The 24,379-nt window shown below is 38.9% G+C and overlaps 2 protein-coding genes across 3 annotated transcripts; one reads left to right on the top strand and one right to left on the bottom strand.

Moving 5' to 3' along the window:
- Positions 1–343: 343 nt before the first annotated feature.
- LOC111334540 (eukaryotic translation initiation factor 1) lies at positions 344–2,933 on the bottom strand. The gene is made up of 3 exons (XM_022940302.2): positions 2,773–2,933; positions 2,516–2,676; positions 344–829 (listed from the first exon to the last, which is right to left on the bottom strand). The coding sequence occupies exons 1-3, from the start codon at positions 2,798–2,800 to the stop codon at positions 683–685; spliced, it is 336 nt and encodes a 111-aa protein (XP_022796037.2). The 5' UTR covers positions 2,801–2,933; the 3' UTR covers positions 344–682.
- Positions 2,934–3,016: 83 nt separating this feature from the next.
- LOC111334532 (vam6/Vps39-like protein) lies at positions 3,017–23,701 on the top strand. 2 transcript variants are annotated; one of them, XM_088745384.1, is made up of 26 exons: positions 3,017–3,382; positions 4,059–4,124; positions 5,384–5,451; positions 6,809–6,851; positions 8,401–8,495; positions 8,892–8,916; positions 9,143–9,198; positions 9,494–9,622; positions 10,414–10,594; positions 12,224–12,459; positions 14,256–14,385; positions 14,864–15,006; positions 15,441–15,528; positions 15,941–16,017; positions 16,622–16,763; positions 17,148–17,234; positions 17,656–17,729; positions 18,263–18,361; positions 18,635–18,752; positions 19,717–19,842; positions 20,222–20,324; positions 21,072–21,117; positions 21,301–21,429; positions 22,302–22,436; positions 22,513–22,604; positions 22,922–23,701. In XM_088745384.1, the coding sequence occupies exons 1-26, from the start codon at positions 3,310–3,312 to the stop codon at positions 23,055–23,057; spliced, it is 2,697 nt and encodes an 898-aa protein (XP_088601510.1). In that variant the 5' UTR covers positions 3,017–3,309; the 3' UTR covers positions 23,058–23,701. The 2 variants fall into 2 exon arrangements, with proteins under 2 accessions (XP_088601510.1, XP_088601511.1); XM_088745385.1 differs by lacking the exon at positions 5,384–5,451 and having other exon boundaries at positions 3,299–3,382.
- Positions 23,702–24,379: the final 678 nt, after the last annotated feature.

Genomic DNA, 24,379 nt, shown 5'->3' with positions numbered 1-24,379 from the left:
CATTTTTTGGCTAAAAAGATCATAAACAGTAGCTTCCACACTCACTTTGCTTCTTTGATAAACTTAGTGTTACTACTGTTACGTCACAGGTTCCAGTACTCTTTAACGTGGCCAGTACTCTTTAACGTGGCCAAAGAGATACGGGGAGCCTAAGTTGGAAACAATTTCAGACTTTTATTGCCTCGTAAAATAACAAAGACGCATTAGAATCACTCACAAATCTTACCAGACACCCTCTGCATACTTCTATTTTTATAATTTAATGCTAAAAAAATAGTTGTCATAAGGACTTTAAATGTTAACACTGACTTGTATGCTTTCAGATGAAAAACAAACAAACAAATGCTAGTAAGAATGCTTATGTTTTATTGCTCTTGTTTTACAAGTTACTGGCTAGTATTCAAACTATTTCCATGGCTGGCCTGGACATATGAAGTGACAGAAGCCTCTAAACAAGTAACATTATCTACACAACATTCCCTCGATCAACATCAGGCACACAGCCACACATAAACCTTAATAGAAGCCATTTTGATTAAGGTACACAAAATTGGTACTAAAGTGTACCACAAACAATGTTTTTGGTTAAATGTGAATCAGCCTCCACTTAGTTCTTTCCTAGATCTTATTTGGTAATGATTACAATTATATACATGCATAACCCAATGCTGAAGAGTAAGTTCTAGAAACCGTGCATGTGTATCTGGTCTGGTTTAGCTAGCTTAAGCTGTTTCAGAAAATCACTGATATTCTGACGCTGGTCACCTTGTAGCTGTATCACCTCACCATATTCTGGGTTTTCAACAACTGTTCCATTGCAGTTGAATTCCTGCAAAGGGGAAAAACACAAAAAATTTTGATCACATGTTGTCATAAGGGAAGAACACCCATCTTCTGCAAAATCTCTGTTCACTTTATTCAGAATAAGGCAGTTTCAGAACATGCTAACAAAACAGGACACATTCCTGTTTGGGACCAAGTGACAGGTTTATTGATCATGACCCACACTGGTTCACACATAGGGTTAAAGAAGCCATCCACAAAAAATCTTCATTCTATGTGTAATACCATCAATAGAGACAACAGAATTGAAATTCTTGAAGCATGGATGACTACCATCAAAAAGCATGACTGGCGATCTGTATTAGGGAACAGTATCTTATATTCAAATTAATAATCATCGAACTACACCAATGACAGTGCACCATAACCCACCAATAACACCAAACCAAAGTGCTATAAGAAGCGACACATATTAACTTTCTGCCTTATTCCCTAACGAAAGCTAGCAGCATAGAAGTTGAAACATCACAATGAATATGATTGATTAGCAAGTCTCTTGCATCACGAGACAAACAATTGAACTTTAATTTATCTATAATTCAACACTTTCTATAAATAACAACTTCCAAAATAATACTTCAGCAATAAACTTCACTTTCTATCTGTCTACCTGCATAATAACCCACGTGGGTTCCTGGGAGACTCAAAGGTTGTAATTCACCTCCAAGACACCAGTGACTTGTTAACTTATCTCAACATCTTCCAACATCCCAAGTGGGTTATTTCATGTATGCCGGTAAACCGAGAGAATTAAAGTATGCTTTCTTGCTTTTAGAAAATTAACTTACACAAAACACAGTATGTTTCAATTTTCTATGGGTTTACCAGAGCAGTAAAGCTGGGTTTTCAACCAATCAGGGAGCTCCCAGAATCTCAGGTATTTCATATATTTATGATCCCAAGCTACTCTCAAATAAATTACTTCAAATACAATGTTGGTATTTGAAAAGTTTACCTTTAATTCATTGCTGCACTAGAAAAACAAACTAACAAAATACCAGACAGTTTGGAACATATAGCCAAATCAAGGAAGAACTTATGTAGTACAACCAGACTTAATGCCTATGACAAACTTCTGGTAAACACTTGATTGCATCATTCACTACTGTATCTAATTTGAATTGTTACATGAAGATTTTGGCAGTATTGCCCTAAGCACAAATAATTTTCACCAAAAAAATTCGCATGAAGTTTCGAACTAATTCTTTTTCGACAATGAGCGTAGTTTACCACGAAAGACTTTGAGGGAAAAAGTATTTTCTCACAAAAGTCAATCGTACATGCATCAAAGATTTTAACTGAGCAGATACAATTCGCAAAAATCAAGCAATAAGTTTTCGCGAGATCGAATCGTATCTTGTTTGCAACACTCCATAGCGATCGTAGTAGGACTACGTAATAAATAAAAAATATAAATTTGCATGCTTCAACTTGCAGCTAAGACTTAATTTGGGTCCATCGGGCTCAATTTTAATTGAAACTTGACAGTTTTATTCCAACAAGTCACACAACTATTTCCTGTCGATTTCTTGTGGTAGAAAGTAAAAGTATTCTGATGAAAGTTTGATCAGATTGCCAGTGTAGGGAATCAATTAGCAGTACGCCAATTTCTCAAAGAAATCAGGGGTTGAAATGCTTTACATCTGACCTGATCTTAAGTGTTTCAACGAACCTTTTTGAAAGCTTTCACAAGTTTCTTCTTGTCATAGCATTCTTCGATTCCTTGTACCGTGGTCAAAGTTTTACGACCATTTCTCTGTTGTATGCGGATGTGAATTGGTTGTGTCTGAGCTGATATTTCATCAGTACCCTTAGAAGCATCCGAGAAGGGATCTGGAGAAGGAGAGCAAAGAGCAACTGTTATCGGTTAAACAGTGGTTGAAGCTTGAACATAATAAGGCTAAAAAATGCTGAAGAAAGAGAAATTACCGTAAGTTTGAAGGTTCTGGATTGACATGCGAATTTCTTGAAGCCAACTGGCTGAAAATAGCGTTGAAATAAAGGCAGATGACTACGATTCACGAAGATGATCACGACAATATCCTTCACAGTTAACTGTGGCAGAAAATCAGAAGGGTGGAAGGAGATCTAGCACCATAAACGGAAATGATGTCATCCAACGTCATCAGTCATGTGACTTTCAGACAAATTATAGCTCTTTTGCCCAGTCAATGCGGGAAAAACCGTAGAACTACTGCTAGTTATCAAGGATATATCTGTACTTGAGAATTGTTAAGTGGTTTCGGCGATTTTAGTACTTTTGATTTCGCTTCCCATTGTTTTTATTGAAAATTGACGATTGCACAAGGAGATGAAACTGTAATGTTGTGAATGACCGCAGGCTCAGAATAATGGTTTTGTTCTGAGAAAACACAGCGAAACCTCGCGGAAACTCATACAGCAAGCGATATGTAATTATGAACAATGCTGGTCTAATAGCTCCTGAAATCAGAGTGGTATGCAAACATGCACGATGCATTTGAACATGCAGTTATCTTGGAGAAGCTGCCATTGCAAATAGAATGCATAGCTACCTTTGGTAAGATGGCAAATTTATGGAATATTGTAACTAAATAAATATTTCTCATGAAACGAAAAGTAATCTTAATTGTTACAGCTTGTTGCCATAAGCTGTGAGTAAAAGTTTTATGTGTAATGTTTTGATAAGCAGGCTTATAAAATCTGTAATTCATAATTTTATTATTTATGACTAAACTAACATTAGCTCAAAGCACTTATCATAATCTAGAAATAAAATCACTCACTCTTAATTTGATAAGGTAAAGTCTGTTTATGAGTTAAGTGGTCCATCAGGCCAGCACTTAACTCTGGTTTTGATAGCACAAAGGGAGTAGGAGTACTTCTATCCCCCCCCCCCTTTTCCCTGGATGAATGGGATGCCAGTCCATTGCAGCATTATCCCCCATCATTAAATTCAACGATACCCATTTAAACACCGAGGTGAAGAGAGGCTCTGTGAGAGTAAAGAATCTTGCCTAAGAACACTTGGTTGTGTCTCATATGCTACTTTTTTGTTCTTACCTTATTTGGGCATCATCTGTGATCTGTTGATGAAAAGACGCATGTCAACATGTCAGTTGACCTATTTGATAAATGGGTCAACCGGGATGGTGACAATTGACAACTGGGAAAAATTTGTTTTACAAACCATCACAAATTCTCATTCTCAAGAAATGTTATTAATATCTTTTCAGGTGACAATCTTCTTGTTGGAACAAGACAGGGGCATTTGCTTTTGTATGGTGTTTTAGATGGGACAGGTAACACAATTGTGCTATACACTGTATCGGCAAAAAGCTTTAAAGCCTTCATTTTAGTGTTCCTTCTGAAGCACCTCCCACCAGTGTTTTCACTGACTTGTTTCCAAAGGGCTAGTTACTTTTATAAGACAAAATTGCCAAAGATTTGTCTTATTCTGAAATAGTTTATAACCCTTGCCTTGTTTTCATATTTATCTCAAAGTAAGGCTGTGCCCCAAGGAAAATTGAATGGAGCCCAGTGCTTTGAAACTGTGAAATCCAGGGTGCCCAGTATATGCTTTGTATGAAAAACTAAAATTCCTGAGTCACCCAAGAGCAAAAGTAAGGCACCAAAGGCCACCAGGCACTGCTAGATCACAGCCTTGTAAAGTATTCAATAAAACTTGAAAGAAAATAATAAGCACATGTAAAAGCAAGAGGAAAAGGTGTTAGCGGAATTGATGCTGGACACTCGCTTGTTTATATGATGTTTATTCAAACCTTTTGCAGAGAACTGAAGTACAGGTTTGTTACAATGAGATGTTGTTAAGGTTGAGAACAGATGTCGGCATTTTCTCAGGCGCCTCTGGCAGCTGCTTCAGTCCATATCGATCTCACCTTCCCACCCATCACACCCCAGGGGAGGACATCCATCACACAGTAATCTCATGTGTGGGAAATTAAGGTCTCCTACCCCAACCCTGCAGGAGACGGGACCTCCATTTATTCGTCCCTATCGGAGAAGACTAGAATATCTAACCATTATCACCAACTATTGGTTTTTTATGGCTGGCTTCTTAACTCTTCACACCCCAATATCAATGGCCATATTCCCTTTACTCCTGTCTTTACATTTCCTTTGGTATGACAAGGAGAATTCATTTAACAGTCAAAGCTTCTTAGAATGATGATCATTTCCTTTATTCTCAAGATCTTAATGAATGATTCAGCAGTATTATTGTATTATTGTAAGGAGAAATTAGATGCTGGTCACTAGGGTTTAAAGAGCTTGAAAATCTCTGGAGAACACTGGCCTTTTGCACTGGTAAGAAAGACTGAATGTCTTTCTCCTTGTCATTTCCTAAACTGGTGGACTCTTGTCCTTCCTGAAAGAGAGCTTATGGCAGTTTTTTTATCATGGGGTGTGGTTCTGAAAGGTAGTTTTGAATCAGTTGAATTGGTGGAATCCTGTGGAAGCCCTGTGCAGTAATAGAGTCTTATGGAACAGATGGTAATGCATTTCTTCTTATCTTCAATGTATTTGTGTCTGTTGAAAATAGGTGACAGCAGGTTTGAAGTGGAGCTACGAAGCTCTAACAAATTGTTCTCAAAGAAGCCCATTTCACAGGTAAATTATAAAATAATATTACTAACAACACTCTGTGATGCTGTTATGGCTGATTGTTCTAGGGAACTTATTGAAATAAATATCCACTTATTTGTTGAATTGTTTTTTGAACTTGATCCCTTATCATTTTAACTGAACTTATTGCAGTAGCTGTACGGTTTAATCGTCACATGGCTAGCTTAGGTTTTTAGAGTGGTGGTCTACCATGTGGGAGGTTGATGGTTCAAGCTTCAGACCAGACCAACACTCAGGGTCCTAAGTTAAACATAACTGAGGAGAATGTGCTGATTTTGCCCTGACATCTGCAAAATAATGTTTAGACATTCTAGTCTTCTCAGAATATGACAATGTTAAACCGTAGGCTCTGTCTTCTGCTTCCTCTTTGTTCTGGTTGGCAGGGGACATTTAAGAATCCACGCAGTTCTCACAAAGAGTAGGGAACATAGCTCCTGGCATTGTGATCTAGTCTTGTTTCCTAAATTCCAAAATTGGGGGCATCTGAAAAATTTCCTCTCCAAATTGTAAATTGCTCAATGCAGTGTGGCAAAAGTCCCCCTGAAAAGTGTTGTAAAGCACATCAGAGCAGAGCAGCATGGACAATGTGCTACATAGGCCATTACAGAAACATGAGAGGACTGGGAAAGGGTGTGGTTGTTTTCCGGTTGTTTGAAAAACTAAGATATTCAAATGAAAGATCAACTAAATTTGAGAGTCTTGAGCAAGAATAGAGGTAGTTAAAGGAGGAAAATGGCAAAATGACAGCTTTTCAAATATCACCTAAAATAGAGAGTTTGTAACTATGGATTGGGTAGACAGGGCAAAAAATTTTAAGGGTTTGTATGGAATTTTTGCAACTTTTGTAAGGCTCCAATTTGGACACTTTTCCGCTGAAAACTCTCAAACTTGGCTGGGTAGCTTTTCATTCAGTAACATTTCAGTTGAAATGTTTAGATTTTCAATGTAATCAATATAGGAAACTTGTCCCAGTCCTCTCACATTTCTGCAATGGGCTATAAGAATGCCATATCATCATCATGCGATGATACATGTATGACTGTATCAGTGGGGTTGATCAAAAATAGGGTTAACAGATAAAGGTACAGCAGCAGTAATTGTGTTTTCCAGTTGACCACTGTTTATTTTCAGTGTTTTTTCTCTGCTTGTAAGGATCCTAGAAATCCCATTTATTGGCCTGCTTTCAAACTATAAATTTGTAAGGTGGCCAATAGATGGGATTTTTAGGATCCTTTCAGCTCTGACAGCTCTCTTTGAATCTGCTGCCTGAGATCATTCCAATCTGAATGAAATAATTATTTTGAATTCAAACTTATTGTCATTTTGACATATTTTCTTGCAGTTAGCAGTTGTGGAGCAGCTGAATCTACTGATAAGTTTGTCAGGTAATGTGAAGAGTGAAATAAAATTTTTTGTTTTACAAATTCATGTTGTATGTTCATATCAAATGGAGCTCATTGTGAGTGTTGAGTTTCTTTACTCTTTACACCCCCAACATCAGTTTGCAAGTCCTCCATGCTTTACTCTCTATACATTTCTTTTGATACTTAGGGAGTTAGGAGATTTTGTCTAACAATCAAGAACTTGAGATACAATGAATATATGAAGTTCATATATTTTTGAACTGCGGTATTAGATACGTATGATGGACGATCCTCGCAGTGGATAGCGCTATTTAGGCAATAGCGAAAATCAGACCTGAAAAAAATCAGGCCTGTACGGGATTCGAACCACTTCATATATTCATATATTCATTGTATCTCATTTATTACTTTCACGGGTTTACTACGAATAAACTTAACGGCCTGCTCTCAGTTGGCTTGTTAGCTCAATTGGTAGAGCGCTGCACTAGTATCACAGAGGTCAGTGGTTCAAATCCCGTACAGGCCTGATTTTTTTCAGGTCTGATTTTCGCTATTGCCTAAATAGCACTATCCACTGCGAGGATCGTCCATCATACGTATCTAATACCGCAGTTCAAAAATATATGAACTTCATATATTCATCGTATCTCATTTATTACTTTCACGGGTTTATTACGAATCAACTTAACGGCCTGCTCTCAGTTGGCTTGTTAGCTCAATTGGTAGAGTGCTGCACTAGTATCGCAGAGGTCAGTGGTTCGAATCCCGTACAGGCCTGATTTTTTTCAGGTCTGATTTTCGCTATTGCCTAAATAGCGCTATCCACTGCGAGGATCGTCCATCATACGAATCAAGAACTTGAGTTTCTTTACTCTTTACACCCCAACATTAGTTTGCAAGTCCTCCATGCTTTACTCTCTATACATTTCCGTTGATACTTACAAGAAGATTTTGTCTAACAATCAAGAACTTCTTGAGTTTGTGATCATTTTCATAATTCTCATGACCTTGATGTGTGATTCAGGGGTGTTACTCTGGGGAGAGTTTAGATGCTTATCACCCTTGGGGTTCATACATGCTTTTAGATATACGTGTATATATCAGTCAATTGTATAATGATTTTATAATGTTACAATCTCATTTTAACCTGCCTCCCGGTTAGCTCAATGGATAGAGCACTGGACTGTTGTGTGGGAGGTCAAGGGTTTGAGCCCCAGCCGGACCAGCACTCAGGGTCTTAAAATAATTGAGAAGAATTTGCTGCCTTTCTTTAACATCAAGAAATGGTTAGATATTCTATTCTTCTTAGATAGGGACAAATAAATGGAGGTCCCGTCTCCTGCAGGGTTGGGTTAGGAGACGTTAATTTCCCACACACACAAGATTACTGTGTGATGGATGTCCTCCCCTAGGGTGGGATGGGTGGGTTTATTGGGCCCACAGTAATTGGCGCAAGCTGTTGCGGTGTCCCTGCTGGTTGGCGAAGTTACTAAATTAAAATAAATTAAATTAAATTTTGACAATAGTTTGTAATGATATTGTTTTGAAATTCTGGGATTCTTTCCTTTAGATTCTGTTGTTAGTGTTCATAACTTGGAGACCTTTGCTCACAAGTTCACCTTGCATAAAACAAAGGGAGCTAGTGTTTTTGCTGTGAATATAAAGGTTAGATTTTGCTGTAATGATTTGGTTTCAGCAACTGAGTTGATGAATGTGAATTGGCTGCCATGACAAGTTTCCAAAAAATTTCTAAACATGTGAAAAACTTTGGGTAACTCCTGCACTTACAGTAGACCATATTCTTGCATAAACAGAGCTTGAAAAGGTTATTTTGAAATATCTCTTTCTGGACAGAAATTCTCTGTCGACTGGATAAGAGCTTTTTTCATCTTTGGACTGAAATGACATTTGCAACTCTCTCTCAAACAAACCAAGTTACTCTGACTGACTTTCAAATAAAGAAAGTTCTTTTCAGAGATTGGTTCTTCCAAGAGCACACCCCTTTAAGGAAATTAGGTCATCAGTATCTTTGCCTTAAACTCATTGTCCTTTACTGTACAGGAAAGGAAACAATCCTCAGTTTTTGGTGAGTTAAAGATTCTCAAATGAAATATCTGTTCAGGTTTTCTATGTGCACTGTTACTTTGTTATCCCAAGTTAACCAGTCTTACATGTGCGTTTTAACCCAACTCCTGTTCTCTTTGTCACTCGTGACCACGCATCACCAAAGCCTTTGCCAGGTTTTTGGCGTGAGGTGTTCCCCTGCTAGTTTTGATGGGAATATAATATATTTTCTGTTTTTATTCATTTAGATCCTTCACCAGCTCTTGAACTAAAGTTATGTGTTTCAGTGAAACGGAAACTACAGGCGAGTAAGCAATGAGCATGAAAGAATTTAACAAAGAGAAAACTTTAGTGCGGGGCAGTGCTGTTGGTTTCATAAAGGAGGGGATCCTGGTTCATTCTAACTGGACAAAGGAAAAAGAGAGTGCATCAGGGAAAAATGAAAAAGGTCTCTTAAAGGGTTGTCTCTGATTTTGAGCAAAAGCTTCCAACCAATCAACGAGTGGACTGGTTTGTCTGTCTAGCTGTAAACTAGCTGGCCATTTAGCATTTACATGACTTTTTTTTACTGAAATTTCAATTTCTATATATAATAATAGTTATTTAGTTGGAGGAATGGAGAATTCCAAGAGCTAGAAGATCTTTTGGTGCCAGATGCAGCTAAGGCATTAGTTTGGTCAAAGGACTCTCTCTGTGTTGGCTTCAAAAAAGAATACTCTCTCATAAAGGTACATTCCTTTTACTAAAAGTTAACCACTGTAAAAGCCCTTAAACTGTAAGATCTGATCTTTAATTCTCCCCACTAGCTGGTACACATTCCCTTGAAAATTGCTTACAAGAAACTATTGTTAGATCAAGGTAACAACTTCTGCCTGGATAAGTTTGAGTATTCCCATTACCTGTTTGCTGGATAATGTATGAATATTATAGGGAGAAGTTACATGTCAATCACTTCTGTGAGTTTAAGGTTAAGGGTTGGTGTTATTCAGCCTACATTCATAACCTCCAGATATACAGCTGTGCTAAGTACCAAAACCATATTGGAAGTGCTATAAAGAAGTGAACTTTTCTTGTTATATTTGAAGTCCTGAAGGAGGCATATTTCAAATTCTGAATTGTAGTTGTTTTTCCAAAATAGTATGGTTGAATAAAGGCTTAAAACTCTCTTTGATTATATTTTTGTTGGTTGTGTACAAGAGAGCGGGTCCATTCTTACTCCAAAGAAATTTTAGTCACATGCGCTCACCCTCAATTCTTGCCAAGCAATAACCGTAGTGGCCACCATGGTTTTCATGGCAGATTGGTCTCATTTAATTAGTTTTGATCATTTAGTTTGAATGTCCAGGTGAGGGTAGTCTTGGAGAAGGACTGGTCAGTAGCGTTGACTCAGGACTATCCTCGCCAGACAATCAGAGTACACAATCACATGTTACCCCTGAGTTCAAACCCCTCACTGTACAAATTAGTTTAACCAATAGTTTGCTCTAAACAAAACAACAAACAATTGGTTCTTTTGTAGACAAGCACTGGTGCTGCAACAGAGCTGTTCTCCACTGGTCGTCATTTAGAGCCTACAATAGCTACTTTGCCAAGTGGAGAACTTATTCTTTGTCGTGATGATATCAGCATTATAACTGACAGTGAAGGAAAGAAGACACAGAAACAAACCCTGACGTGGACAGATACACCAACAGAACTAGGTGAAATTTCAACTCTTTTTCACAAAGCTATAGAATTTTTTTTTATCTGATTTTGAAGCAAACCTTAAAACTTTTTTAAAAATTTAAACTAATTTTTAAGTAATTTCTTCTTTGATGTTCTATAAATTTCCTTTTAAATATTAGAAACATATTATTACAATTATATTACTTTTTATTTATATTTTTAACATTACCTAACCAACTAGGCAATTAATTAATCATTGTGGTCCCCACTAAAAACAGCCTCACCAAGTGTGGTTAAATATTGGTATTATTATGAATATTAATTGTTAGTATATACTAAAACATTGGATAGCGTTGAAGGCGCACTCTGATGGGCTAATCAAACTCGGAATATCCTTTGCTATTTACCTCCGAGCAACTCAGGAAAAAATGACGTCCCGGTTTGCATCCGTGACGAGCGAAGAAATCACTCATTAATTTTTGGTGGTGTATATTATCTCACTGTTTTAGCATATATACTAAAACAACTATTCGCCTCAGTGTCGGTGGTTAGCGGTGAATATTTACCTCGCCGCTTCGCGGCTCTGTAAATATCCACCACTATAAACCACTTCCACTTCGGTGAATAGTTGTTAATTATTACTCAGTGAGTGGTAAGTTGGTATAACATGCAGCATCTCTTTGATGCTCCAATGCTCTTCTTCACATTGTACTGCTTCTGAAGCGAGTTTCTCTGATGAATTTGTGGAGAGAGTTCGTCTAAGGGACAAATATTTTCGCAAAAATTATTCAAGAATGTTGCATGAAGGCAATTGTCAATGATACACCTGGGCCACATCTTACAGCTCAAAATTTATACCCCTTTTCCCCTGCCCTCAATATGTAATCAAAGGGATTTAGATATATATATGTAACAGAAACCATGTGCCATCTTGTTTGTTCGCTACCCACTATATTTAACAATTATTCGCCGAAGGTGAGGTGAATATCGTCGAATAATCCCCGCGATGAAGTCGAGCGGATTATTCGACAATATTCACCGAACCTGAGACGAATAATTGTTTAAGTATAATTTCAGAGCTGAACAACAGAGAAATGTCAAAAATCATAACATTTTAGTAACATTTATTAACATTTTAGTTTAACATTTTTTATAAACCACACGGAGCAGTTTATATAGCGTCATATAAGGAACTGCTCGACCAATCAGATTGCTGGAAACTCTTTGTTCAGCTCTGAAATTATACTAAATATATATAAAAATTATTAAAACTTGGATATATATAAAAATTATTAAAAACTGGATAGATATAAAAATTATTAAAAATTGGATATATATAAAAATTATTAAAGATTGGATATATATAAAAATTATTAAAAACTGGATATATATAAAAACTATTAAAAATTGGAGATATATAAAAATTATTAAAAATTGGATATATATAAATATTATTAAAAATTGGATTTATATAAAAATTATTAAAAATTGGACAGTGAAAGAAGCAAAGCTATTGATGATTGATGATTGAAGAAAGCACTTAGTCAAGTGTTTGGCAAAAGCTGAATTAAACCAAGAAACCAAAGCTTTGTGACTTCCTTTTACATGTAACTGTGTTCAGTAATTCATAAAAATTTGAACAATTTGTCATTGCTCTCTTACAGGTTATGCCGAACCTTATGTAATCGGCCTTCTTCCTCGGTATGTGGAGATACGAACCATCAGTCCTCGTGCACTTATCCAGAGCATTGAATTACCTAAATCTCGATTTATTGCTCGGGGAAAGCACATGTATATAGCATCGTCAAGCTTTGTGTGGAGACTTATTCCTGTGTCTATTCCGATGCAAATACAACAGCTACTGCAAGACAAGCAGTTTAGCCTTGCTCTTATGTTAGCGGTAAGTTATCTGATTTTCTACATTTCTCTCGCGCGTGACGCAAGAGTGACCTGTTCCCCACGCGAGGAAACTAGTACTAATCACCTTAACTCCCAAAAGTGATCAACATGAAAGTTCTCGCTATAATATCCATACATTACCCAGCAAACAGGTAATGAGAATACTAAACAATTATTGGATGAGGTTTTTGTGATATCCGGAATAATCAAGGTCGAGGTAAGTGTTATCAGCCGAAGCCTTCGGCTTCGGCTATAACTCTAACCGAGACCTTGATTATTCCGGATATCACAAAAACCGAATCCAAAAACTGTTTTATTATACATTGTTTTAAAGAAAATAACGCCAAACGCATTATCGCAACGAACAGAGTAAAACGATCCCTCCTTTTTTCGCGCTTCCACCTAAAAAGATTTCAACACTTGGGCTAATTCCTTTTTGTCGTGTGGCTCCTGGATATTTTTCTCTTTAGGGTATTCGTAGAATAGTTCCTTCGCCACTTTTGTCGATCTTTTAGTATTTTCTGAATCTTTATCTTTAAGTAATTTCTCAATTTCTCGCTGGGTCGATGAAGCGAATCGAGAAGCCATGCTTACTTCGCTGTCCGTGAACTTGACATTGCTTCACCGGAAATCATGCATTGCGCGCGCAACCTACAGATTTTTCACTAATCTGTAGGTTGCGCTGTTTCCCAGAATTAACTGTGTGCGTTTAGCCAATGAGAAGACAGATTGTGACCACAATGTATAATAGTCAAACTTATTAGGCAGATGTTGTTATCTTGATCTAACACCAACATCTCGTCACTAATTTGCAAGGATATATGCGGCAGCTAGAGGAGAAAATTAACAATCAGATCTTGGGAGTTTAAGACGTCAAGCTAAGGGGTCCTGGTTTGCACCCTGAACTCAGGAACAGATGGTTTGAGCCCTGAGATGTGTTATTTGGAAATTATATGATGAGCTAAATTATGCTTGCGTTTTGATCGGTTCTTGCTTGTACTTATGAGCTATTTGAGGACAGACACATAGATTACAGTACCAGCCGCAGGAATAGCAGCATTACGCGCGTATTTCATGCGTGTAAATCCGCCATATTACGCGGAAATGCGTGCCAATCGTGACGCGCGCGTAATTTGCGCGTACATCCGCCATCTTGCTCGCATTTTGCGTGCGTGTAGGTGGTGCTATTCCTGCGGCTAGTACTGTGCATGTATGTCACCATTGACAACATTTTGCTTCTTTATGATATAAAACAGATAGATTCCTTTTTTTTCCGTGGGTCTGTACAGTATTGGATCACTGAAGATGCCAGAAGAACATCAGTAACGCACGTGGCTGCTCCTTATGTGACACTTTGTTCTTAGCACATCTTTGACATCATTTGTGATATTTTTACTGAATAGACACCCGTCAACTTGGAATATGTTTGCTAATTAGCTATCTACTCACGAGTCGAAGTGGATGCTGGGGGAGTAGGAGAAAGCAATGCTCGTTGTCAACAGTCCTTTTTACAGTTGTGGGCTTGGTGGCCAAGCCTTTGAACAGGAGTGAGGCTAAGGGTGACCTTGTTATGACAGAGAAGTTGCTGCTTTTCAAATGCAAATTTCTTTGTTATCATGCTAACTAGATACAGGTCTCTATCACAACAGGGTCACCCTTAGCCTCACTCATGTTCAAAGGCTTGGCCACCAAGCCCACAACTGTAAAAAGGACTATTCAAGTCAAAGAAATTATAATTATAGACCTTGGAAGTCATGGAAGTAAATCTTGAATGTTTTTGTTCGCTTTTTTGAACAGGACATGGTGGTTGAACCAGAGCAAGAGAAAGCCGCACGTAAAGAGAGTATTCAGAATCTTTATGCATTTGATATGTTCTGTCAGAAGAGGTTTGATGATTCTTTGCAGCTCTTTGCCCAGTTAGAAACAGGTTAGTTATTTTTTAATTTGCGCGAATTTGGTTCAGGCATCGTCAACAATGGTGTAGTTTGAAATAAAAGTTTAAGAAAGTATTTGTTTGAAATGCAGAAATTGAACGAAATGATGAAACAATCCACGTAGTGATGTTGTAATTTAGTTGGCCCTTATGTTGCAGAAAAAAGCTAAGGCTCCATTTTTTAAGTCTGTGTATGAACCCTGGTGAACTCTTCAGATGAAAGAAGGATTTGTTTACAGACCACTCGTTTTCCCGCCCTTTTGTGGTTTTGCCGCAAAGGACCACGGGATTTGGTACTTTGTTTTGTTATGTTTTTAGCTCGAAATAAATTACTTTATATGACGACTTCTTCCGGCATATTAAACTGTTCTGGTATCGAGACTTTAAAGTCTCCGGGTGAAACACTAACGTGCCACCTTTCAATTCAAAGCTACTGAGCTCTATTTTCGCCTGTTTATTTGTTTTTTTGCAGACCCAGCACAAGTTATAGGCCTGTTTCCCGATCTTCTTCCGAGTGAATTCCGAAAGCTTCTCGAGTACCCGGCCCCACCACCTCAGTTGACTCCGGGGGAGCTGGAGAAGGGCTGTTTAGCACTCGTGGAATATTTGACGCAGGTAGAATTCAGATACTTCGGTTTTTATCAACTGAGTTGATAATGTGAATAAGCCACCGCAAAGAGTTTCAAAGCTGACGTTTCGAGCGGTAGCCCCTTGTCAGAGCGATGACGATTTTTTTTTGCGATAACAACAATTTGGTAAATTCGTTTATGTTGTTTTCGTCGCGTCCGGTCGTTGAGATACTTACATGAGGCCGTAGTGAAAGTGTGACACATACACGTCATTCGATTATTTTTAAAAACATACGAGCGGACATTTTGCTCAGTACTCGTATTTGTCCTCGACCTTATGGGTTTGGAAAAATACAACGCAACTCACGAAATATCCGCCCCTATTATTATAAGATGTTTTTAAAAATAATCGAGTAAGGTGTATGTGTCGCACTTTCACTCATACACCTCATGATGCCATATGGGTTTTTTCCTTACTAGAAACGAAATGAGTTGATGAAAAGCAGTGACAAGGCAGAAAGCATGCAGAAAGGAAGACTGAAAGATTCTGCCGAAGATCATAGTAAAGGTATTTCACTCTTATAACTCAGGCTCCACTAAAGGAATGAAGAGAAAAGCTTTTCTTGTAGAGTACACTTCAATTGAGTGTTGCCAAACTAATTCCTTCAGCCAATTAGAGGAAAGGAAAATATCACAACGAGCCAATGAGAATTTAAAGTAAGCAAACTGAACATCGCGCGTGAAAACGCAGGTGATCAAATCGAGATTGGTTTGAGCTTGGATTCTGATTGGCTGAGAAAGTGACGCGAGTTTTCTTGACCGATCATGAGCGAAGAAAAGCAAATCTAAAGCAATCCCGGACTTACTTTCGAAACGTAATTGAAATTGCTCGTTGTTCACGACTGACATGCAATTATTTCAACAGTCTCTGTTGCTTAACATCTTTTTTTTTAAACTGCGTTCTTTCTTAATCATTTTAGCTGATATAAAGGCTCAGAAGAACTTAATGCACAAAAGACAAATCATTGATACTACACTGCTGAAATGTTACTTACAGGTTGGTACTGTGGATAATTAAAAAAATAGTTGAAGAAGACAATGAGCAAGTTGATCTTACGCCAGGTTATACCAGTTGACGTTTTTCTCACGCTTATAAAGAAAATTGCGGTAATATGACATCGACATGCCGAAACGAATTGAGCAAAATGAGTGACCAAACTTATCCAGAGGAAGAAAATTATTCGTAAATGAAGTTTGTTTCTCCAAAACACCTGATTTTAGAGAGGGAAGAACTGGAGAGAAGGTAGTGTCAGTACCCTTACTCTTATTAGTATGGCACTCTAGGTCTCCCCCTCTGAGGTCTTCCCGTACCTTATCTGAGGGGAGGAGGGACGCCTATTTGAAGCTGGGCGCTATTTGAAGTATATAAGAAAAGTGAGTGTTCACTTGCGTGTTTGGTACTTAAAGGGCAGTTCGCATTTAGGGACAATTTAAGTCCGATGAAACTAAATGGTGAATAAACGTTTTTTTTAAAACAAAAAACAAACAAACAAACACAAACACAAAAGAACGCAAACTGTGTAAAAAAAAATAACTGGCCAATTTGAGTTTCACCAACTGCTGAAATGATGTGAATCACTTTGCGTTTGTTTCCTCTTCAGACAAACGATGCCCTTGTGGCACCACTGCTGAGGTTGAAAGAAAACTTCTGCCATGTAGAAGAGTGCGAAAGAGTTCTAATGAAGAGCAAAAAATACAATGAATTGGTTATACTGTACCAGACCAAAGGTCTTCATAAGAAAGGTTGGTTGCGCTGTGGTGCCTTAGTAATAACAAAGAGTGATGTGTTGTAAATGTAATAATTTTTGCTTCTTCAGTTTCAAACAAAATTTTCAACATGTATGTTCCTTCTTTGTTTGTTACAGATAGACTTAATTTCCCTTGTACAAAAGTTGAGAAAACTAATTTAGTGATTGACTAATTTCATATCCCATGACTGTGCAGTTGACATCATATGGAACAAATCCGTATCGATAGCAACTGGAAGAACACTAACTGCTTAGATAGTTTTCACAGATATTTGAATGTTTTTGACTTGTGAGTGTCTGTTCAGAGAACTTCGTTTGTATTTGTGGGCCACAGATTCCGAGGTGATTTTTCTTATAACCGCTTATATTCTGCTTTCAGCGCTAGACCTCTTGTTGAGACAGGCTCAGAAGAGTAGCGGTCCACTCAAAGGCCATCAGAAAACAGTTCAATATCTCCAGCATTTAGGTAATCATTAACACTAATTTGCTTCGTTATTCTATAAAACAAAAAGACTCCATGTTGCCGCAAAAACTGACGTACGTTTGCGTTCCCGCCAAAGCTGTCGCAGCGTAGGGGTAGGAGACGTTAATTTCCCACGCACGAGATTACTGTGTGATGGATGTCCTCCCCTGGGGTGGTTGCTGGGTGGGAGTTGGCCCTGAAAAGCCCCCATGGGGAGTGGTCGATTAACATATGTATATGTATGTAGCGTTTGCGTTCCCGCCAAAACTGTCGCAGCATTTGCGTTCGCGCCAAAACTTACGTAGCGTTTGCATTCCCGCCAAAACTCGACATCTGTAATTTTTACTGCACAAACACGCGGCAACACAGAAGAAAAAGAAAATGCCTTGTTTTATTGATCTCAAATGTGTTCTTTTTTTTTCAGGTCGTGAACACTTAAAACTTATATTTGATTTTTCCGTCTGGGTTTTAAAGGCGCATCCTGATGACGGTTTAAAGGTAACTTCTTAAGTTTTCAATTTAAGGGAATGTGCTTTTTCCTTCTTGCCACGAGCGTGGGACAAAGAGAAAACTCTAGATCCTCTTTGGGAAACTTTCTTGTTTTCAATTTTCTTAACTTATGGAAGTTTTTACCAGCACTCCCATAGGCCAAAATGAATTAGTCAGTGATACATGACTAAGACTTTCAACACATGTTGTCCACAAATAATGCAAGCGCCTTTTGGAAACAGGAGGTGAACAACGTTGGCAAGTGTTGAAAGGGTTAGAAATGTAACTTAATTGAACACGCTAGACTCAAGTTTCAGTGTGGAGTTCAAATTTCTTTGGGGTTTTCAGCAAATGTCTAAATTTCCTCAAGAAACTCGCTTTGATAACCTAGTCGGTCCGTATTATTATTTGCACTAACACTTCAACACTTGTTGAGAAATACAAGGTTTTTCTTTAATTTCAAAGTGAGCAAATACCTCAGTTTAGAAGCGCATGTTTTTCACAGGTTAAGCTCAAGAACCTTTCTTACCTTGCCTTCCTAGATATTTACGGAAGATTTACCAGAGGTCGAAGGTCTACCACGTGACAAAGTACTGGCTCACATAGAACAGTGCGCGAAGCAGTTGACTATCAGATATTTGGTGTGTGCAGTGAAGTCTAACTTCTACTCAATTATTTACACCCCAACATCAGTATGCATATTCTCCATACTGTTCTCTATACACTTCTGAGGAGCTCGTAAGGAGAATTTGTCAAGAAATCAAGAGCTTCTTGAGTTCATGATCATATCCTTTATTCTTATGACTTTAATATTCGATTTAGGGGTGATTCTGTGGGGAGAATTTAGATGTTAGTCACTCGTGGGGGTCAAAAAGTTAAGTAAGATTTGAATTAACGAAGTTTCTCCCTTTCAGGAACATATAATCTTCCTGTGTAGTGAATCAAAACCCGAATTTCACAACAAGTTGATCAATTGCTACCGTGAAAGAGTACAAGTGTTGATGAGAGAGTATTTAGATTCGTTACCGGAAGGTTTGTATTTGCCTTTGAAGACGGTTATTATTTTTAATATTTTGTTTGTTTGTTTGTTTGTTGGTTAAAGAAAAAGAAAGGAAAAGTCTGTAAAGTTAATGCCCTGCAATGAACCGAAGCCTTTCACCGTTTCTGTAGCATAAATCGATTAGGGATAATGCCTTATTGTCCGGATAAGATTCAGTTTCGTGCTACTCTCCCCCCTCTCCCCTCCCTTCCTGAGCAAATCATCGCACATGGTGTTCTTTATAGTTCGCTGGTTTCCATTTACACTCCAGGGTGGTAAGGGGTGCTCTGAGAGTCAAGTGTCTTGTGGAGGAACACCACACGATAACCCAGGAGGATGTTATTCACTTATCACAACCCTGGTAGAAAGAAAAGACTTAAGTCCCACACTGAACAAATCAATCCTCAGACCTTCCAGTTATTTTCCTCATTCGTCAATCTACTTCAGAAGTTTATCTTTCAAATCGGCACTCTTAACCCCTTAGGTACGCTTTTTGTTCTACTAATTTATTCGTGTTTTTCTCGTCACCATGTTCCCACCAATAGCGTAGCTCCACTTTCTGCATATAAACCCACACACAACCCACAATTCCTCCATTCATTCTGACGAAGGGCTAACGCTCGAAACGTCAGCTTTTTAACTCTATACAGTGGCCAATTTACAATTTCAACTTAGTTGATATAACCAAATTACTTCAAAACTTGCCAACTTTCTCAACCCCTTACACTCGAACATCAGTATCTATATTCTTCACAGCGTTGTCTGTACATTTCCTTTGGTGATGACAAGGAGAACTTGTTTTAAAATCAAAGCCTTTTAGATTGGTGATCATTTCCTATTATCTCGTGACCTCGATGTTTGATTGGGAGAAATTAGATGTTGGTCACTCTCTTAATGATCAAGAAAGGGAGAAGCTTTAAAACATTGGTGAGAACGTGTACGTGGTTTATTTGTCAGGTGACCAGCCTTTTCCTCCCGGAAGTGAACCAGGGGAACTCGGAGAACTAAGAGGAAGGTTGCTGTTTTTATTAGAGACTTCAAAACATTATCAAGCGCAGCATCTACTGACGCACTTTCCAGAGAGTAAGTCATTTTATTATTTCTTACCGAAAAGAATTTTGACCTTTTTATCGTTAAATTTTTGTCAAGAAGTAAATACCTTTTACGCAAAGCTTCAAAGAAACAGCTGCCACCTAAACTGACGCAATGTTTACGTTCCCGCCTAAACTGTCGCAGCGTTTGTGTTCGCGCCAAAACTGACGCACTGTTTGCTTTCCCGCCAAAACTGATGCAGCGTTTACGTTTGCGCTAAAACTGACGCTGCGTTTGCGTTCCCACCAAAACTGACTCAGCGGTCAGGTAATAGGCGCGATGTATGTTTGTGTCACTTCAACATTTCTCGCCAAAACTATCCCAAATGCTCTCTGCTTGTGATTTTTTCATGTTCTCTTCTTTCTCTTAGGCTTTTATCATGAACGAGCTCTTTTGCTTGGACGAGTAGGAAGGCACGAGGAAGCTCTGGCTATATACATCCATATTTTACATAACATCAAACTTGCTGAAGAGTAAGTCCGCTGTCACTGGAGGGCATTGCAATTGAGTTTCGTAAAACCAGAAACAAAGTAATCACCACGCCCAATGAAAACAAAGCGAAAAGGAATATTTTTGTCCCGAATGTCGACAGTAATCCGTGCTTGCTTTGGATTTGCTTTACTTCGCTGAGTGATTGCTCCAGAGATTTGCGCCACTTTCTCATCCAATGCGAATCTAAAAGAAAATAAATCGCGACTTGTTTACTTGCCTCTCAGTTAACTCATTTTTACTGGCTTGCTCTTATTGGCTCCTGAAGGTATTTTCCTTCGCTCTGATCGGCTGTCGTGATTACTTTGGCCTTGGTTTTACAGTGCTCAAGCGAAAGGCGGTCTATCTCAGGGAGTTAAGAATTGAGTATCGATAAAATTCTAACAGCCTGGAGCGCGGCCAAACGAGAGACCAAGTCGCAGTTAGTGTTGATTTTGCATCAGGTAGGCCGAGAGGGTGATGCGAGTTTTCTTGACCAGCGCAGATCATGTGAAGTGAAAACAATGCAATCCTGGACTTCTTAGGACACTCATTATTAAAAGTTGTTCAAGTGATCATCATTCATGGGCATCCCAAGTTTTCAAGCTCAGTGAATTCTTAACGAGGATTACCCGTGTGTTGCGCTTGAAATCGTCACAAACTATGTAAATTAACCGCGCGTGAGTTTTCGCACCATCTGGCATATTTCAGGTCACATTTTGCGAGGTGTTTGTGTCTTTTTTCCTTTTTAGGTATTGTCATCGAAATTATAATGAAGGCCGCGAGGGCAGTAAAGATGTAAGTGTATTTATTTGATTTTTGATGAATATACTTTTTAGTGAGCGATAAGCACAACCTGTGCAACTTTGATCCCCGCATTGGGATTTTCTTTTCTTTGGATCACAGTAATCACTTTCGTAAAGGAAGGTTTGAAATTAAATAAGTTATGCTGTCTGAATAACGACTCTCTGTGATTGGTAGGTATACGTGTCCTTATTGCGCATGTACCTGGAGCCACCCCAGATAAGCGGCAAGGAAAATATGAAACCGAACATTCTTGAGGCGCTAGACGTACTGCAGGAGCATCACCTGAAGATAAGTACCGCTAAGGTGCGTGTAACCATTGTATCGCACATGTTTGTAACCGATTTGTTGCACGTGCCTGTAACCATTGTATCGCACGTGTTTGTAACCGATGTGTTGCACGTGCCTGTAACCATTGTATCGCACGTGTTTGTGACCGATGTGTTGCACGTGCTTGTAACCATTGTATCGCACGTGTTTGTAACCGATGTGTTGCACGTGCCTGTAACCATTGTGTCGCACGAACAAGTAACCATTGTGTCGCACTTGCGTGTAACTGTTGTGTCGCATATGTGTGTAACCATTGTTTCGCACGTGCGTGTAACTATTGTGTCGCACATGCGTGTAACCATTGTTTCGCATGTGCGTGCAAGTATTGTATCGCAAGTGTGTGGAAACATTGTGTGGCACGTGCTTGTAACCATTGTGTCATTTCCGTTTAACCATTGTGTTGCACGGTTTGTGTGAATCACTGACTCCCCACGTTACGATTGTCTTGTGCTTCTCAGTTTTTACGCGAGCAGCGCAATTATAATAAAAGGGTGAAGCATTACCGCCTGAAACCAGCGCTCTATCTAATCTGAGTGGCACGGAGTTTATTTCTGATGCGTAGAAGCGCTTTCTTATTTTGGATAACCTCCGATTTGGTGCGATTTGTTTCACATCAGACGTTTCTGTATGAGTTGGAACGTATGGTTTCGGACGGCTCCGCCTTTTTTCTGGCAGTTCCGTCTAATTTCGGCCATCTCGTGCGATTTCGGAAGGTCTCGTCCGATTTCAGAAGGTCTCGTCCGATTTCGGAAGGTCTCGTCCGATTTCGGAAGGTCTCGTATGACTTCGGATGATCTCATCTGAGGGAGGGTTCCGTGTACTGATCGGTGGTGATTTTGAATCTTCAGGCGCTTGAACTACTTCCTCCATCTACTAAAGTGAGTGAGGTTTATGCGTTTTTGCTCAATGTTCTGGAAGACAAAGATAGGAAACGGAAGAGTTGTCAAGTGTTGAAGAGCCTTCTGTTTGCTGAGCATCTACAGGTAGGATGAGGCAAACTAACACCTCTCGGTTAAGGAGTCAGGCTTTCCAATCTAACCCAACGATATTGCTTGACAGGTTCAAGAACAACGTATGCATTATCAGGGGCATAAAATACTGCTGACCGATGAAAGAGCTTGTCGGGTGTGTCACAAGAAGATCGGAACGAGGTGGGAAACAGTGGTAGTCTGATTTTGTCTTTTTCTTTGATATCGCATACTGAAGTTCTCGCGAGTAACGTAACTTCTTTTGTTACCGTATCTGATTTATCATCACGGGTTTATTACGAATCAACTTAACGGCCTGCTCCCAGTTGGTTTGTTAGCTTAATTGGTAAAGCGCTCCACTAGTATCGCAGAGGTCAGTGGTTCGATTCCCGTACAGGCCTGATTTTTTTCAGGTCTGATTTTCGCTATTGCATAAATAGCGCTATCTACTGCGAGGATCGTGCATCATACATAACTTCTTTTCTCTTTCTTTTTTTTAGTGCCTTTGCATATTACCCCACGGGCGAAATACTTCATTACTACTGCTGCAAGAACCTCACTTCCCCCCCTAACAGTGAGCAAACGACCCCCCGGGACAGCCCAACCCTTGAAGATAATATGCTACAAAGATACTGATCAAATGTGATGCAATTCTTCATTCACAAGCGCATCGCCCACAAAGCACGTCATGAATTAGAAAGTACAGATGCACGCTGAGGTGTTAGGCCACGGGTATTTCACGTGATGCGTAATGAATCAACATGTATTTCGTAATCAAACATTCAGAATCTTCACAGAATATTTATGTAAGAGAAAACGTCTAATTTCTCAATTGAGTCAATGATCAAATAATATTACCTTAGTTTTACTTTTTATAGTAGTAACCTGATTGGCTAAATACTCTCGATGCTCTTCTAATCAGCTACAAAACCAAAACCAATCACGCGTTGGACACGTACGTTTTCTCCCACTCGACTTCCAGCGTAGTACGTGGCCACGTGATGCCGTTGAAGGGTTGCAAGAGAGTTAAAGAGATAATGATCTAATGTTGAAGTCACTTCATAAATCCAAGAAAATGTACTTAAAAGATAAAAGAATTAATGTCATTACAAAGAAAACAGTTTGGTTGTCACGCAGTATCATTCATCAGATGTTTCGTTACCAATCATTTGTGCTGTGGCTTTACAGAGAATGTTTTGTAATACTTGTTCGATATATTTTTTCGAGAATAGAAATATTAACCATATAAGTTTAAATAAAAGGAGATTGAGGGTGTTACACATGTGTTGCACGAGCTTCCTCTTTAAGAATGTTTTTTGAGTGGCGGGGCCGCACGAGAAAGTACTTGGCTTGAGGTCATAGCGTGCCTCATGACTGAGGGCCATATTTTCCCGGTCCGGCTCGACCAAACTCAGTCAATGAACATTTCATCATATGACCGCCAAGAGTTGAAAACTTCGAAAAATTTTTGTTTCAACCTACATAGAACTTTTTTTGAGTCAGGACAACAAACTCACATTTCATCGAAAAACGTGACGTTTTTTGTACGCTTTTCTTTTCTCTTTTAAAGTGCCCCTGAGACGAAAATTGACCATTTTCTTTTGGGCTTGTTTAACACTTGTAAGAATAGCGTAAAGCACTCTGTTATGTTTGCTTGACATTTCGCCATGTGAGATTTTCGCGTTGAGCCTTTGACGTCACTTCCTCTGAGTCCTGCGATCAACTTCCGGAACATGGTCAAATAATGGCGGACGCAAAATCTCGAATTTAACGGCCCGAAAAAAGATATTTCTGGTGCTCGGTCTAGACTGAAATTTGGCAGAGTAGCTGAAGGAGACATATTGAACACGAAAATGAAAAAATTATGTGCGAAAAGTTTGATCTCAGGGGCACAAAGCCAGGTGCAGGGTCGGACGGCTCTTTGTGGACCGGCCCACGTCTACCCGTTCAGCACTACA

The sequence above is a fragment of the Stylophora pistillata genome, chromosome 14 (genome assembly GCF_964205215.1).
Source record: "Stylophora pistillata chromosome 14, jaStyPist1.2, whole genome shotgun sequence".
NCBI classification, from domain to species: domain Eukaryota; kingdom Metazoa; phylum Cnidaria; class Anthozoa; order Scleractinia; family Pocilloporidae; genus Stylophora; species Stylophora pistillata.
This window is presented reverse-complemented; position numbering and strand designations above follow the sequence as displayed.

Coding starts and splice junctions, on each gene's coding strand:
- LOC111334540 (XM_022940302.2), bottom strand. CDS start 2,800: ATGTCAATCCAGAACCTTCAAACTTACG. Junction 2,677..2,772: donor CCAGAACCTTCAAACTTACG/GTAATTTCTCTT, acceptor CTCCTTCTCCAG/ATCCCTTCTCGGATGCTTCT. Junction 830..2,515: donor TTGTGAAAGCTTTCAAAAAG/GTTCGTTGAAAC, acceptor TCCCCTTTGCAG/GAATTCAACTGCAATGGAAC.
- LOC111334532 (XM_088745384.1), top strand. CDS start 3,310: ATGCACGATGCATTTGAACATGCAGTTATCTTGGAGAAGCTGCCATTG. Junction 6,852..8,400: donor TCTACTGATAAGTTTGTCAG/GTAATGTGAAGA, acceptor TCTTTCCTTTAG/ATTCTGTTGTTAGTGTTCAT. Junction 9,623..10,413: donor AAGAATACTCTCTCATAAAG/GTACATTCCTTT, acceptor GTTCTTTTGTAG/ACAAGCACTGGTGCTGCAAC.